Raw genomic sequence first — 13,750 nt, forward strand, 5'->3', positions numbered from 1 at the left:
TACCTCAGTATTAGAAAAATAAATTATGTTAACTGAGCGGCGTATATCCTTAGAATGCCAGAGAAAACGCTCATCTTTAGGGACTATTCAATCAGCAAAGACCCCCACGTATGCCATTACTTGTTCTGAACCAACTAGTATTATAGGCATACCCCTACAACTACAAGATCTCCCAGCAACTTTACCGACTCAACGGGACCCCTCTAGTACTGACATAAGTCTGGGTTCGAAATCTCCTTCTTCGTCGGAAGATTCATTACTAATAATGTCTGGTAATCAAGTCCCAGAAAAGCCGACCAGTATTAGAAAATTAGGGGCCGGCCATTCCCATGAAAAGAAAGAGGGGTGGGGCAAAGCATAAAGGAAGTCGAGCTAAAGCTTGCCGGGCAGACAGGACTCCTAATACACCTAAAGGCCCAGAAATAAGTGAAGCCACTCAAGGCCATTTAAATACACGCCTTGTGCAAGTGTTAATGAACAACATCGAGCAACTAATTAAATCGCTGCTCTTGCCTTTAATTGAGAGTGTTAAACGTATGACTGAGCAATTAGGATCCATCTCAGTCATGGGGATTGCCAACTTAAATGTACTTAAAGAGATGGCAAATAAAAGACATACCCCGAACACATTAGAGCCGAGGACAGCGTCCAAGGCCCCTAAAAATGTAACCAATAGTAAGGCGCAGCCTAAAGCCCTTGATAATATTACAATGGGTAAACGCACTACAAATATTTCTTCTGACCTCACTAATCCCAGGGAAACATTAGACAAAAGGCAAGTAAACATGAAAGGTCATGAAACATTGGGTAACATACAGAGGACTACCCACAAAGATAAACAGATCACAGGGCCTGCCCAACATATAGATCTCCCACCGGAGGCTGAACCTTTTGTCATTGTTTTAACAGGGGTACCAGAGTTGACAGCAGGAACATTCGAAAGCTATCAGACCCTCAAGAACAAGGTCATGCACTGGCTAAGAGTTAACAGGCCATTACCTCCCAACCTAGACGGCGAAATTTTACATGTTAGAAGGTTGGATTGGGTCGGAAGAAGACCGAAGGATGTACCTGGGGACATAATTATTATAAATTTCAGGGATCGCAGGGCCACAAATTATATTCGAGAATGGTTCACTGGGTTTATGAGGGAGGTATATCCACCAAAGATGTAAGTTACTTCTACTCAAAAGCGCTGGTGGGTAACCCCCGGAAACAGGGAGAACAAAATATATGTAGCGATGTACACCCCATGTTCAACATTGCCACCTCAAATCGCTTCTCCTCACTCATGGGGATTGAGGGGGTCGACTGACTGCCACCCGGTAGTAATAAGATACTTGGACGGAGACAACCCAGAACTAGGACTAGCCAGCCCACTGGACGTGTATAGTGCGTGCCTGTCTACTGAACTTTGCGCACAGGGTCCTGTTCGTAGCCTAGTGGTAGTGCTACACCATCTGGTGACAGAGTCCCAATCTCTTTGCCCAGTGATGGGGATTATATGAGAAATAGGCCCACATTAAGAATAGTAGCTGAGGGGGGTCCTCTGGTTCGGAACTTCCAACTATGAGCTTTACAGTGGAAGATGGGGTCACCAATCTAGTAGTAACACATTCAGTGCTTACAGGAAATAAGGAGTGTAAGGAATTAAGACCCACTGTATCGGAGAACAAGATAGTGATCCTATCATGGAATATTGCCGGGCTACGATCAAAAAGAGGGGACATAAACTGGGAGGCTTTTCTCTCAGTTCACCACATTATCGCCCTGCAGGAAACATGGGAAGTTAGAGAAGGCTATCACTTGGATGGTTACCAATCATTTAGTAAATTTGCAACACCCTCTACAATGGGGAGATCCAGGGGAGGGCTTTTGTTGTTATTTAGTCTGAAACTACTGTATAAAGCAGTATTAATAGTGACAAGTTCCCCAAATATTTTAGCAGTAAGATTGGAGGGTGATAATTTGCCTACAATCCTGGTGATAAACTTTTATAATTCTTTCACCCGGAGCGATGAATTGGACCATTTAAGAGCACTATCGGGGTTTTTGGATGATTATGATGAACACAACGACACGTTTTATTATCTTTTAGTGCTTGGTGATTTTAACATACATGTTTGTCACATGCAATGTTTTCAGAATATGGATTTTGAAAATGACCCATTTGGGAATACTCATTTTGAGCATACTAAGAGTGGGTTGTATCTGGAGAGTTTTTTATCAGCACATGTTTGCCCCAGTGCAAGGGGAAACGTTTAATGGTCAAGGCAAAAAGTCTATTATAGACTATGTTTTAGTGTCGTGCCTTTTGAGAAACACAATAGGTCCTTTGTCTGTTACACAGAATGGTTTTAGTGATCATAAACCACTCACGTTGGACATTAATATCAGGGCCCTTAAAAGTGAGATTGTTTCTGCCACTATTTCAAATTTAAATATCGCCTCTTAATGTCAAGGCCGTAGATTAAGGTGGGAGATGATTACTCCTATTGAGTTCCTGGAATGCCTCTACAGGAGTAAAACTGAGGATCTGACCATATGTTTAGGTGCAAGTTCAGATCCAAGGGATATCCTCTGTGCTTTTAACCATATCACAGAACAGGTAGCAACAAATTTGACTAGGAAAAGTAAAATAAGGCCCAAGAAATTGGAAAATTGGTTTAACCAGGCCTTTACTGATACGCACACGGTGCTTCTAGAAGTACTAAAAGAGCCTGGTAAGGATACCCAGGGGATTGCTGAGGCAAGAAGGGCCTATAAGAAGGCTATTAAACGGAGGAAAATCGAGCTAAAAGATATGGCTTCGGAGGAACTGTCCAAAGTGAGTGTTCTGAAAAGTAGCACTCAATTTTGGAAAGTGATCAATAGTCCTTTGTTTAATGAGACAGAAAATACAAACAAGGATTGCCTCATCCCACCAGAAAAGTGGGTGTAGCACTTTGGTGGTCTTTATGCGGATATAAATAACTCACCTTTTATGATACTAGGTGATTCTATACGGGCAGGAAAAATTAATTTTACTGAGGAAGAAGTTTTGGATGCTATTGAGTCCACGGCACATGGGAAAGCCCCAGGCCCGGACGGGGTTCCAGCAGACCTTTACAGGGCAGATCCTCACTATTGGGCAACGATTTTAACTTCTGTTTTTAATGCAGTCACTAAAGTGGGTCCTCCCCCAGTGTCTTGGGGTAAGGCGGTTATTGTCCCAATATTTAAGAAGGGTTCAAGAGAGGACCCGGCGTGTTATCGGCCGATCTCTGTCTTGGATTCGGCTGCTAAAATAATGGAAAAAGCCGTACTGGAGCGGCTGACAAACTGGCTGGAAGAGAACGCGGTCATCTCGGATCTACAGTACGGGTTTAGAAAAGGAAGAGGTACTGCTGGTCAATGCCTCAATTTACATCTTGTGATAAGGAAATACACGGTCGCAAAGCAGGGGGACATACATCTAGTTTTCATGGATTTGTCCACTGCTTTCGACCTTGTAAATCGTCAAAAACTTTGGACTTCCCTGTTTGACATAGGGTTGGACCCCGTACTGATATCCTTCCTAGCAGATATCCATGAGAACACTAGCGCAGCAGTTCGCTATAATGAGAATGGGAGCTTGACGGACGCCTGGCCAGTAAAGCGCGGGGTAAGGCAAGGGTGTTTCCTTGGTCCCTTGCTGTTTACACTCTATATAAACAAGCTGGGTGACGCCCTCATTTCAGCATGCAACGACATCCCGAGAGTTGGCCAAAAAAAGATTCCCGCACTACTATATGCAGACGATGTTGTGTTAGTGGCTAGGACGGCAAGAGGATTATAATCGCTTTTAGATTTTTTTATTAATTTTATGGACTCTTTGGATTTGAAAACTAATTTTAAAAAGTCACATGCTATGTCATTAGGTAGTGGACAGGCGAAAAAGGCATCATTTTTCTGCAAAGGGCAGGAGCTCATTAAAGTACCTACCTTCCCATACTTGGGTATTGTATTTGATGATAGGTCATGGGCGATGCAACGCGCATTGAAATAAAAAACACTAGCGAGGGCCACAGGGACCCTGTTGTGCTTTGCGAAACGTTTAGGCTGTAAGCCAGTATCGGCCCTTATGAAAATCTATAACGCTAAATGTGTGCCCATGGTGTCGTATGGGAGTGAGGTGTGGGGCTATACTGAAGTAAGTGAGATCCAAACTGCAGAAAATGTCTTTTTTGGAAAAGTGTTGTCGCTCCCTCAATCTGCAGCTACCTTTAACATACATGAAGACCTGGGGGCTGGCTCTATTTCTGATCAGATTGCTGTGGCACCGATACTAGGGTGGCTAAGAATTTGGGCACAGCAAGCTTCGAACTTAAATCAATTCATTATCCAAGATTGTTTGTCCCTAGATAAGGCCTTGGCTATACCTTGGATCCGTTATATTAAAACTCAAATGGATTCAATGGGTAGTCCTGATCTGTTTACAAACCCTAGGGCTTTAAGTAAAATTGCAATCAAGGCAGTAAAATCCCGATTCCTAAATAGGGTGAAGTTACAAAGGGAAGAAGACGAATTGGTAAAACCATCAGTCAGAAATTTTGTTATGCTAAGTACAGGGAGAGAGATACAGCCGTACTTAACCTATATAAACAAGCCATTCCATCTGTTTGTTTTATTAAGGTTTAAGCATAACATGCTACCATGGTTGCGATCTTTCCTTAGGGGGGTTTGCTAAAAGTGGGACTTTGGGGCCGTGCCCATGTGATAATAATTCTGAGCAAAACTTGCTTCACAGGATCTTTTTCTGTAAGTTTTATGTATTGCCACGTAAGAAATTCATCTTGCTATTGTTAAGAGGTTATAATTTTGAGCAGGTCAGACCAGTCTATTTACAAATGCTCGGGACTGCTGTGGTATGTTTTGGGGTGTCGGGTTACATTACAGGGGCTATGAGATGTAGAAAGAAATTATTGTTACCCTAAATCGCCTTCCACCACCCTACCTGTAATGTTGCCCAGTATGTTAGAAAGTTTATGCTGTGACGACCATCAAATGAATTTTGAATTTTTAAATAATTAATAATCTTCATTGGGTGACAAACTTTTTATCTTGTATATGTGTTTGCCAAATGTAAAGCACTTTTTATATTGTAATTTATTTAGTTGTGCTAGTCGTGATATGTAAACATGATTAATTGTGAAGTGAAGTACTGTGCCGTGCTTTGATGGTTTTAAACTTTTTAACCGAATAAAGCAACATTTTTGACTTTGACTTTGACAAGAGACGCTGTCATCCCTGCTCGCAGAGAATCCAGCTTCCAGTGTTCTGACTCCCTTTGCGGGGTGTTAGAGTTTGAGACCCGGAAAGAGATTCCCACCTCTCTAATTCTAAGTTATGGAGCTGACTAGAACCTAGAGCAAAGGTCTTCAATCTGTGGGGCGCGACCCCCAGGGGGGTCGTGGAGTCCTTGGAAGGGGGTCGCAGATTCTGTCAAAGTGCAGCTCCTGGCTTGGGCTGATCGAGGGTGCTCCCAGTGGAGGCCTAATTCACACCAAGGTGTGAAAAACATAAAAACCTCATTAACAAGTAAAAGGTCTTTTAAAGAAAAGGTGGGTGGATCAATGATGGGAGGATGGATGGATGTAAGGATGAAGGATGGATGGATGTGTGAAAAGGTGGGTGGATGAATGATGAATGGATGGATGAAAGGGTGGATGGATGGATGAAAGGATGGATGGATGGGTGAAAGGGTGGATGGATGGAAGGATGAAAGGGTAGATGGATGGATGTATGGATGGATAAAAGGTTGCATGGATGAATGATGGATGGATGGATGTGTGAAAAGATGGGTGGATGGAAGGGTGAATGGGTGAAGGATAGATGGATGAAGGATAGATGTATGTATGTAAGGATGAAAGGGTGGGCGGATGAAGGATGGATGAAAGGGTGGATGAATGGATGACAGGGTGGATGAATGAATGAAAGGGTGGATGGATGGATAGAAGGATGAAAGGGTGGACTGATGAAGGATGGATGGATGGATGGTCGGGTGGATGGATGGATGGATGGATGGATAAAAGGTTGCATGGATGAATGATGGATGTGTGAAAAGGTGGGTGGATGAATGATGGGTGGATGGATGGAAGGGTGAATGGGTAAAGGATGGATGGAAGGATGAAAGGATGGATGGATGGATGGATGAAGGATGGATGGATGGATGGAAGGAAGGATGAAAGGGTGGATGGATGGATGGATGGAAGGATGAAAGGGTGGATGGATGAAGGATGGATGTAAGGATGAAAGGGTGGACGGACGGATGAAGGATGGATGGATGGATGGATGGATAAAAGGTTGCATGGATGAATGACGCCTGGATGTATGTGTGAAAAGGTGGTGGAATGAACGATGGGTGGATGGATGAAAGGGTGGATGGACGAAGGATGGATGTATGGATGGGAGGATGAAAGGGTGGATGGATGTATGGATGGATAAAAGGTTGCATGGATGAATGATGGATGTGTGAAAAGGTGGGTGAATCAATGGTGGGTGGATGGGTGGAAGGGTGGATGGGTAAAGGATGGATGTATGGGTGGAAAGATGAAAGGGTGGGTGGATGGATGGATGGATGGATGGATGTGTGAAAGTGTGGGTGGATGAATGATGGATGGATGTGATGAGGTCTAACAGGCGCATTTATGGTTGTCAAAAGATGATGATGAGGAGTACCAGTTTCTAGAAACTTTTATCGGAAGGGGGTCCTTACGCCTAAAAAGGTTTTACAAGGGGGTCTCGGCATCAAAAAGTTTGAAAACCTCTGACCTAGAGGGACTCTTGGCATACCAAACTATAGCTTACCATACTATAGAATACAGCACCTACTTCTTACCTTGTACTGTACTTAGGTTAGGTACACTGGGGTAGAACTAGTTAGAAGCATCAGACGAGTATTCCCTTTTTAGCTTGTGTTATTTATGTATATGAATGTGTTATAGCTAAAAGACAATGCTATTGCAGTATTATTTCTTTCGACTGCTTACTCTGTACATAATACAATCGCAAGACAGTACGCGAGATATAACAGCTCATATCGCTTGCGCGAGAAACAAGACTATTCAATAAATCCTTTTATTGAAACGCCAGTCTACTATTTCTGTGTAACTCTGAAGAAACTAAGCATGCAGGATTAGCTGAGTGAACCTGTTATCTATTGTTTCCACTATTCTGAGAGTGTTCCGATTCTAAAGGTAAACAAAGTTGTCATGTTTATACAGTTGCCAGAAACTACTCCCTTCTTGTTTACAAGGAGTTTCTAGTGGCCTCTGAGGTAGCTGGCACACAAAGTAATTAAGTTTAATATACTTGATAGGGGCAGACTGACCTTAGTCCTATGCCAAACCTATAGTTTATATTATTCCAATGCGCAGAACCTAATAGGAAAATAGGAACTACACTACAGCAGAACAATGTAAAATGTGATAGTGGGAGCGAACCACTCATGAGAGCGAATATGATATCGATGCAGTTTATCGAACAGCCAATATTCACAGGTCATTCAAGTGGGATAATTGTATGCTCACATCCCAGCATGTTCCTCCGCAATCTACATATTCATGCTGCAGGGGTGGGCAATGGACTTATGACTAGTGGTTACAAATATTTAGTAAGAGGAACTTAAAATATTGCCTGGATCCAGGAACTCCCACATTTTCTGGCTGAAGTGCTGCATATATTGCTGTTTTCACCGCCTTTTCGGTTTGTTTTAAAGTAGGCACTGCATATGTGATCGCTTCTGCCATAGAACCTCTTGGCTTGGGGTCATTATATAGGGCACAGAGGGAAGCAGAAGTGTGCCCTTGGATTCAGAGCTCTGAGGTTGGAAGCCTCTTTTGGTTTAGTCTCCCTCCACAAATAGATAGCACAGGTAAAGTGGAGAGGGGTGGAAAACCAACTATTAGTCCAATTGTTTTGCTAACAGGGTAACTTAAACAATGCCTAATAGCCAAGCTTGATAATTAATAATTCACTTTTTTTGATTGTTGAAGAATTGATCATTATTTTCTCTCTTCTTTTCTCTTTTTCAGCTCCCTTACGAATTACAGGATATGGTTAGTAAGCACTTCCAGGGGCCTCAAGATCCCTCTGTGCCTGGGCAGGACAGTGTTCACCCACTCACCCCATCAGATGTTGTGCCTACTTCCATCATCGCACGAGTCCTGGAAAAGCCTGAGTCTATGATCCTCAACTCTGCCAAGTCCAGCAGCAGTAGTGGCCCAGTGGCCGAAGACGTGTTTGTCCATGTAGACATGAGCGGCACGCCGTCTGATGCCAGTGCAAGCCCAGCACTGTCTGGGAGGGATGGCAGCCCAGTGTCTGGGGAATCTGGGCAGCGGCAGCAGCAGAATGGAGGACTGAAACAGCAGAACAGTGTTGAAAGCACTTCAGAGGAGATACCTACCTTTGAGAAGTTGAATCCTTACCCAACACCCCCGCCCCCACACCCCATGTACCCCGGCCGCAAAGTCATTGAGTTTTCAGATGAAAAAGTGAGAATCCCAAAGAACAGTCCATTGCCGAACTGTACCTATGCTACAAGACAGGCCATCTCACTGAGCTTGGTGCAGGGAGAGGAAGAGGGGCCGGATCGTCACAGAACCGTACCGAACAGCCCTGCTTCAGAGGGCAGGCGCTCAGGAGCCAGCCATGCTAATCGACCATCATCTACACCAGGCAGAGCAAGAAGCGCAGAGCAGGATTTGCGCTCTTCGCACAGCAGTCCCTTCAGCAGTCCTCCTCCAGTCCCCAGCGCCTTTGCCAGCTCTGCCAGCTCTGAGGAGGACCTCTTGGCCAACTGGCAAAGGATGTTTGTTGACAAGGCTCCTCCAACCTCTGGTGGGGTGCTGGTGAACCGTACTTCCTTCAGCCGGGACACAGCGCAGGAATTGCAGCGCAGATTTAGCCGATCCATGCAGGAGCTGGGCAGGGTGGTTGCAGCATACTCTGATGGAGAAGAGTCTGGGCAAAGCTGTAGCTGGACAGTAAGCAGAGACTCCAGCCTGGACACCGACAGTACGGAGAACCGAGCAAGAAAAGGCCGCTTCTCATCCGAGTATGGCACGGACTTCTCACACGATGAGGCCAAGAACCTTCTGCAGGCAAGCGGCCCAGACGAGAGCAGTGGACATGGTAGTCCCCAGGAGAAGCACAAAGAGTACCCTGCTGATGAACTGGGCGGATTCCCCCTAGTGTGTCCATCTGAAGAGAGAGAAATTCTGGTCCTTCAAGAGAACTTCAAAGACCTCAGCGCCGGCCTTGAGGAGCGAGGCGAACTGAGGGAAAAACCGCCGAGTGGCAGACCCCACCGCAGCCCCAAGAGGATGGGGGTGCATCACCTCCATCGAAAGGACAGCTTGACACGGGCGCAGGAGCATGGCAACTTGCTCCACTAGAACCACAAGGGTGACTTCAGAAACTGTGCAGCTGGTTTCTTTCCCCTGACCGCACATGAATATATTCGACCATGTGAACTTGTAAACTCCAAGCGCTGGCATGGGCAACTCCAAAAGAAGACTAAGCCCCCCATGTCTGGGAGGTCTGCACTGCAAAACTCAGCTGCTCTTGAAAATGCAACCAATTGTGTCTGGGGGTACTGCGGCCCCTACCTTTATCGTTTCCCTGGTGGTGCAGCCCTGCTCGTTTCTGCAGTGTTCCTCAGGAAAGTGACCGAGGTGTGAAGAACACACTTCTAGACATATACATCTATGCCATGTCAGCCCTTGACCATGGAACTGTGTGACAGGTGCCCACCGTCCTATGCCCAGGGATTCTCAGGTCTCTATTTATTCTTGTGTCCCATGGGATTCTGCTACATTGTCATTTTTATTATTTCATTTTTAAATTCTTTCCAGCACCCCATTTCCCAGAGTTGCTTTTTACAGAGCTGTGTGTGTGCCCAATACCAACCTGGTACAGTCGCGCACAGATCCAGCTCTAACACACTGGTTTGTGTGTGCAAGTCACAGGTGACCAGTGTCATTTGCACTTTCCACTTGTAAATCTTACTCAATCATTGGGTGAGTTGTGATCATGTTAAATGAAAGAAGGCACGCTGGCAGGGAGTTCTCTCCCCACTTGGATTTTCCAAATGGTGTGTGCCCAGAAAAGAAAGACAGCCATTTTGTTTTTTTGTTGTTGTTTTGTTTTGCTGTATTGTTTTTGATTATAGTTTGATTTGGTCCAAAAATACGACTGAATATTTTTCTGTTGTCCAATTAACCCCCGTCACCGACAAAGTGAGCTCCATTTTGTTAGTGCCCGTCTCCTTTATAAATAATTGGGCCACCTCCCCGCAGCGGAGCATCAGCTAAAAAACAGACAAAGATTGTCCTCGCTGCAACCTTCAGCGACACTAGACTGTCTTCTAAGCACTTGGGGCTGGTGAGTTACCACCTTCCGCTTTCCAGTCCCTTTTTACTTCCAAGCAGTGCTCAGAACACACCCTCCTTGGCCCTGGGCTTGGCAAAAATGACCCCACAGTCCAGACCGGGCCAGCGGAAGTTGTTCTGCCTCATACAGTGAAGGCCATGTTGTTTTTTTGCTAGTATTAAGATTACACCGCACATGTTAATGTATTTCTGTTTACTGCTGCATGAAATGGGATTTCTGAAAAAATGATTCCCCAAGCTTCAGTGGCCAGTAAGATCAGCCCATCTGGGTCTACTCACTAGCAGCCCACAGCAACAGTGTTTCCTTTCAAGGCATTGTAGCCTATGGTGGTAAAGGCCCGTGATGTCATCACTAAGCCACATGGTTGATGTCATCACTGGGCGAAGGGTGCTTCGTCTTTGGACTGCTAGTGCAGTTTTACTCTTGCTTTTAACCTCAGTCGATATGTACAAATGGATGCCATATTGTATTTTAAAAACTGGTGCAAAATGTACTTTTAGTTCAAGCGATTGCAGTCAGTGTAGGTTTGCGAGATTACTTGTATGTTGCATCTGCGGAAACATCGTTACTGAAAAAAAGCTTAGAGCTTTACCTCAACTGTAGTGCCCGATCTTCGACTTACACAACGAACGCCGGCATCAGTTTGCATTGTTCTCAGTGTGCTAAACGATGGCACCTGCATGAGGGATGCACAATAGAAAGGGCTGCAGACCCCACCGCATGCCAGGAAATGGATGTATCTGTTGTGAGGACAAGGTTGACTGAAGAGCATCATTCTCTCTCCATTCTTTTATAGGTGTCCCCAGAAAGTCTGCACTACAGTAAACTGTGTTTGCGAACATGTTCTTTCATGCACTATTGTGGTTTGAGCAGAATGTCTGGAAATCCAAACCAAAAGCATAATTTTTGTAAAAGAGCATAAGCGATTTATTCCACAAATCTGCAAATGTTCAGTATTGTAACCAGCGGGAATTCCTAACGGTGTTTAATGGCAAAATCTGTGCCAAAAGCCTTAATATAACATGAGCATTTCTGGTCCTAAAGGATGTATTTCAATACATGTAATTTATGGGCAGGAGCAATAGTATGTCACTGGTAGGGTGTGCTTACCTGTACTAATAGGTGTAACATACCTACTCTTCAAGGTCCCAGATTTCAAGTTACCTTGTACATGGCCCTGTTTCAGCCGCCCCGGCTTCCAGGTGGGTGTGACCAAATAGATTCCTTTGTACTGTCTCTGTGAACATCTGGGCCCAATAAAATATCATCAATTGCTTTCCAAATGAAATTATCTTTCCAGTATGGTGGTGCTTCAATGGCTCAGGTGCTTCCTAGAGGCAACAATTGGGTCCAGCCATTTCTACTGATAGTGGTACCAAGATTAAAGCAGCGCATTGATGGTTCATTGGAGTCTGCCTGGTATTGTCATTCCACACAGGCTTCTCTGTGCTGTCATTTATATTCTCCGCTTCCCCATATCTCCGCCACAGTGTCTGTCTGTTTGTGATGGATTGCTTTTCACAGTAGTGTCTGTCTCCTCCCTCTAGACCCTGAGGATTAACGCATGCATGGCCATGTATCGAAACCCAGTTTTCCTGAGTGTCTGACAACTGTAGACGGTAGTTTGTTCTTTTTTCTTTTGATTGCTGCTGCTTTTATTCTGTTTTAGTTTGAATGACTGGTCCTGAATTAGCCATATGTGTTTTATGAGGATATGTCCTGGACTCCGCCATAATCTAGATTTCCTCAAGTGGTGTCATGAAAGCTATACCTTTGTTGTTGGTAAGAGTGAGGTATGCTTCGGGTGGCAGTGCATTTTGTACCTTTTTATTAAGGTCTGTTGCAGGTCATAGCAGTGTGAATCTTGAGGTCCGTGTTTCTTTCCTTTGCCCTTGGTTTTGACAAATAAGCATAATCCAGCTACTTTTACAGTTAAAGATTTTGCAGATTTGCTTTGTTATTCTTGTGGGGTGCAGCCTGTCTTTCTCTAGAGTCATACCGACCGCTTAAGATTGTCAAGTCTGACTTTGACATCTTGTCGCAGGTCTTTGAGACCCGTCCTAAATTTCCGCATTCTTGTAACTATACGTTTTTTTAAATATGTTTGGTGGTTGGAGATTGATGACTCCCCAGTATAGCAGCTGCACCAAGATTTCAGAAATGGATTCTGAATTGAAGTTATATTCTGCAATTTTAGAATTCTGAAAATAAATCCTAGTCTGATATTAAAATAGGCTTGAAAAATATTGTATGCAACAAGGCATACACTTAGACATTTTAGGTGGAATGGACAGTAGTGAATTGGAAATCTAGCTGCAATAAAGTTAAATAATGGCATGTCCTATATTTACTTACTTTTACAATATTCTGCATGTGTGATGAGGAATAATGTTAATCAAAGAACGTATACATAAACAATACTTTACTTTTGACTGAAAATGTAATTAAACACATTGACATATTCGTCAAATAAGGTTTACCGTTTGTCCTCATACCATTGTTAACTGAAGATTCAAATCACTAGCCTTCCTTGTATCAAGACCAGAATAGCTTTGCAGTAATTTATTCAACGACCATAGGTTTGAAACTTTATACAATGCTCTACGGTACAGCTGAACACTATATATGCATACAAAGCACTGATGTACATTTGCAGACCACACATATGGAATGATCACTGGTAGAGCTGAAGAAAATAGATACAGTGTCCTGTGATGGAGCTCAGGTACTAATAATTCTTGGAAAGTTGGGCTTATGCAAAAGTTTGATTATATTTTTTACTAACCTGAAACTCTAACTTTGAAAAGTTTTTAAAAGTACACGCCTGGTTGGTAATCTCATGTTTCTAAAGTCTATAGATATTTGAATGTACTGTAAATCATTACGTCGACCAAGTATAATATTTCTCTAGTTTTCTATTTCCTACAGTGTATGTCTCAAAAACATTGTTGGAAGCTTTTGCCACATTGGCTACCACTGGACTACTTACCAAAACCGCACAGATTCTGAGTTCTTGTGTCATGCCCGGAAATAAAACTGAACTTTCTTAATTTTGCTTTCCCAATTATTTTTGAAACTTTGCAAATCTCTCCATGATCGAATCACTCTCTGTAGACAGCATTGTGAGGATGTTTGCCACCAAGAGATGTAATTATGGTCGTAATCACAGACATTTCAGCACAAAAAGAGAGATTTAATTTTTTGTGGTGCTCTTTCTCACTTTCTACAACTTGCTTTCTTGTGATTAACAAAATTGCATTTGATAAAAATAGAAACTGATTATCTCGTCAAAAATGAATTAATCCAAATGACCTTCCAGATAACTGAATGTAGA

At 43.6% G+C, this 13,750-nt stretch overlaps 1 protein-coding gene across 3 annotated transcripts in view; it reads left to right on the forward strand.

Annotated features, from left to right (window-relative positions):
- Positions 1-13,466, forward strand: part of TJAP1 (tight junction associated protein 1) — a 470,521-nt gene extending 457,055 nt beyond the window's left edge. For 2 of the 3 annotated variants that reach the window (XM_086926000.1, XM_086926001.1), the window contains exon 10: positions 8,055-13,466. In XM_086926000.1, coding sequence (XP_086782126.1) covers positions 8,055-9,419 — 1,365 coding nt within the window. In that variant the 3' untranslated portion in view covers positions 9,420-13,466. The remainder of the gene's footprint in view (positions 1-8,054) is intronic. The other variant, XM_086926002.1, reaches the window with a different exon arrangement.
- Positions 13,467-13,750: the final 284 nt, after the last annotated feature.

This window comes from Lissotriton vulgaris, chromosome 6 (genome assembly GCF_964263255.1).
Source record: "Lissotriton vulgaris chromosome 6, aLisVul1.2, whole genome shotgun sequence".
NCBI lineage: Eukaryota > Metazoa > Chordata > Amphibia > Caudata > Salamandridae > Lissotriton > Lissotriton vulgaris.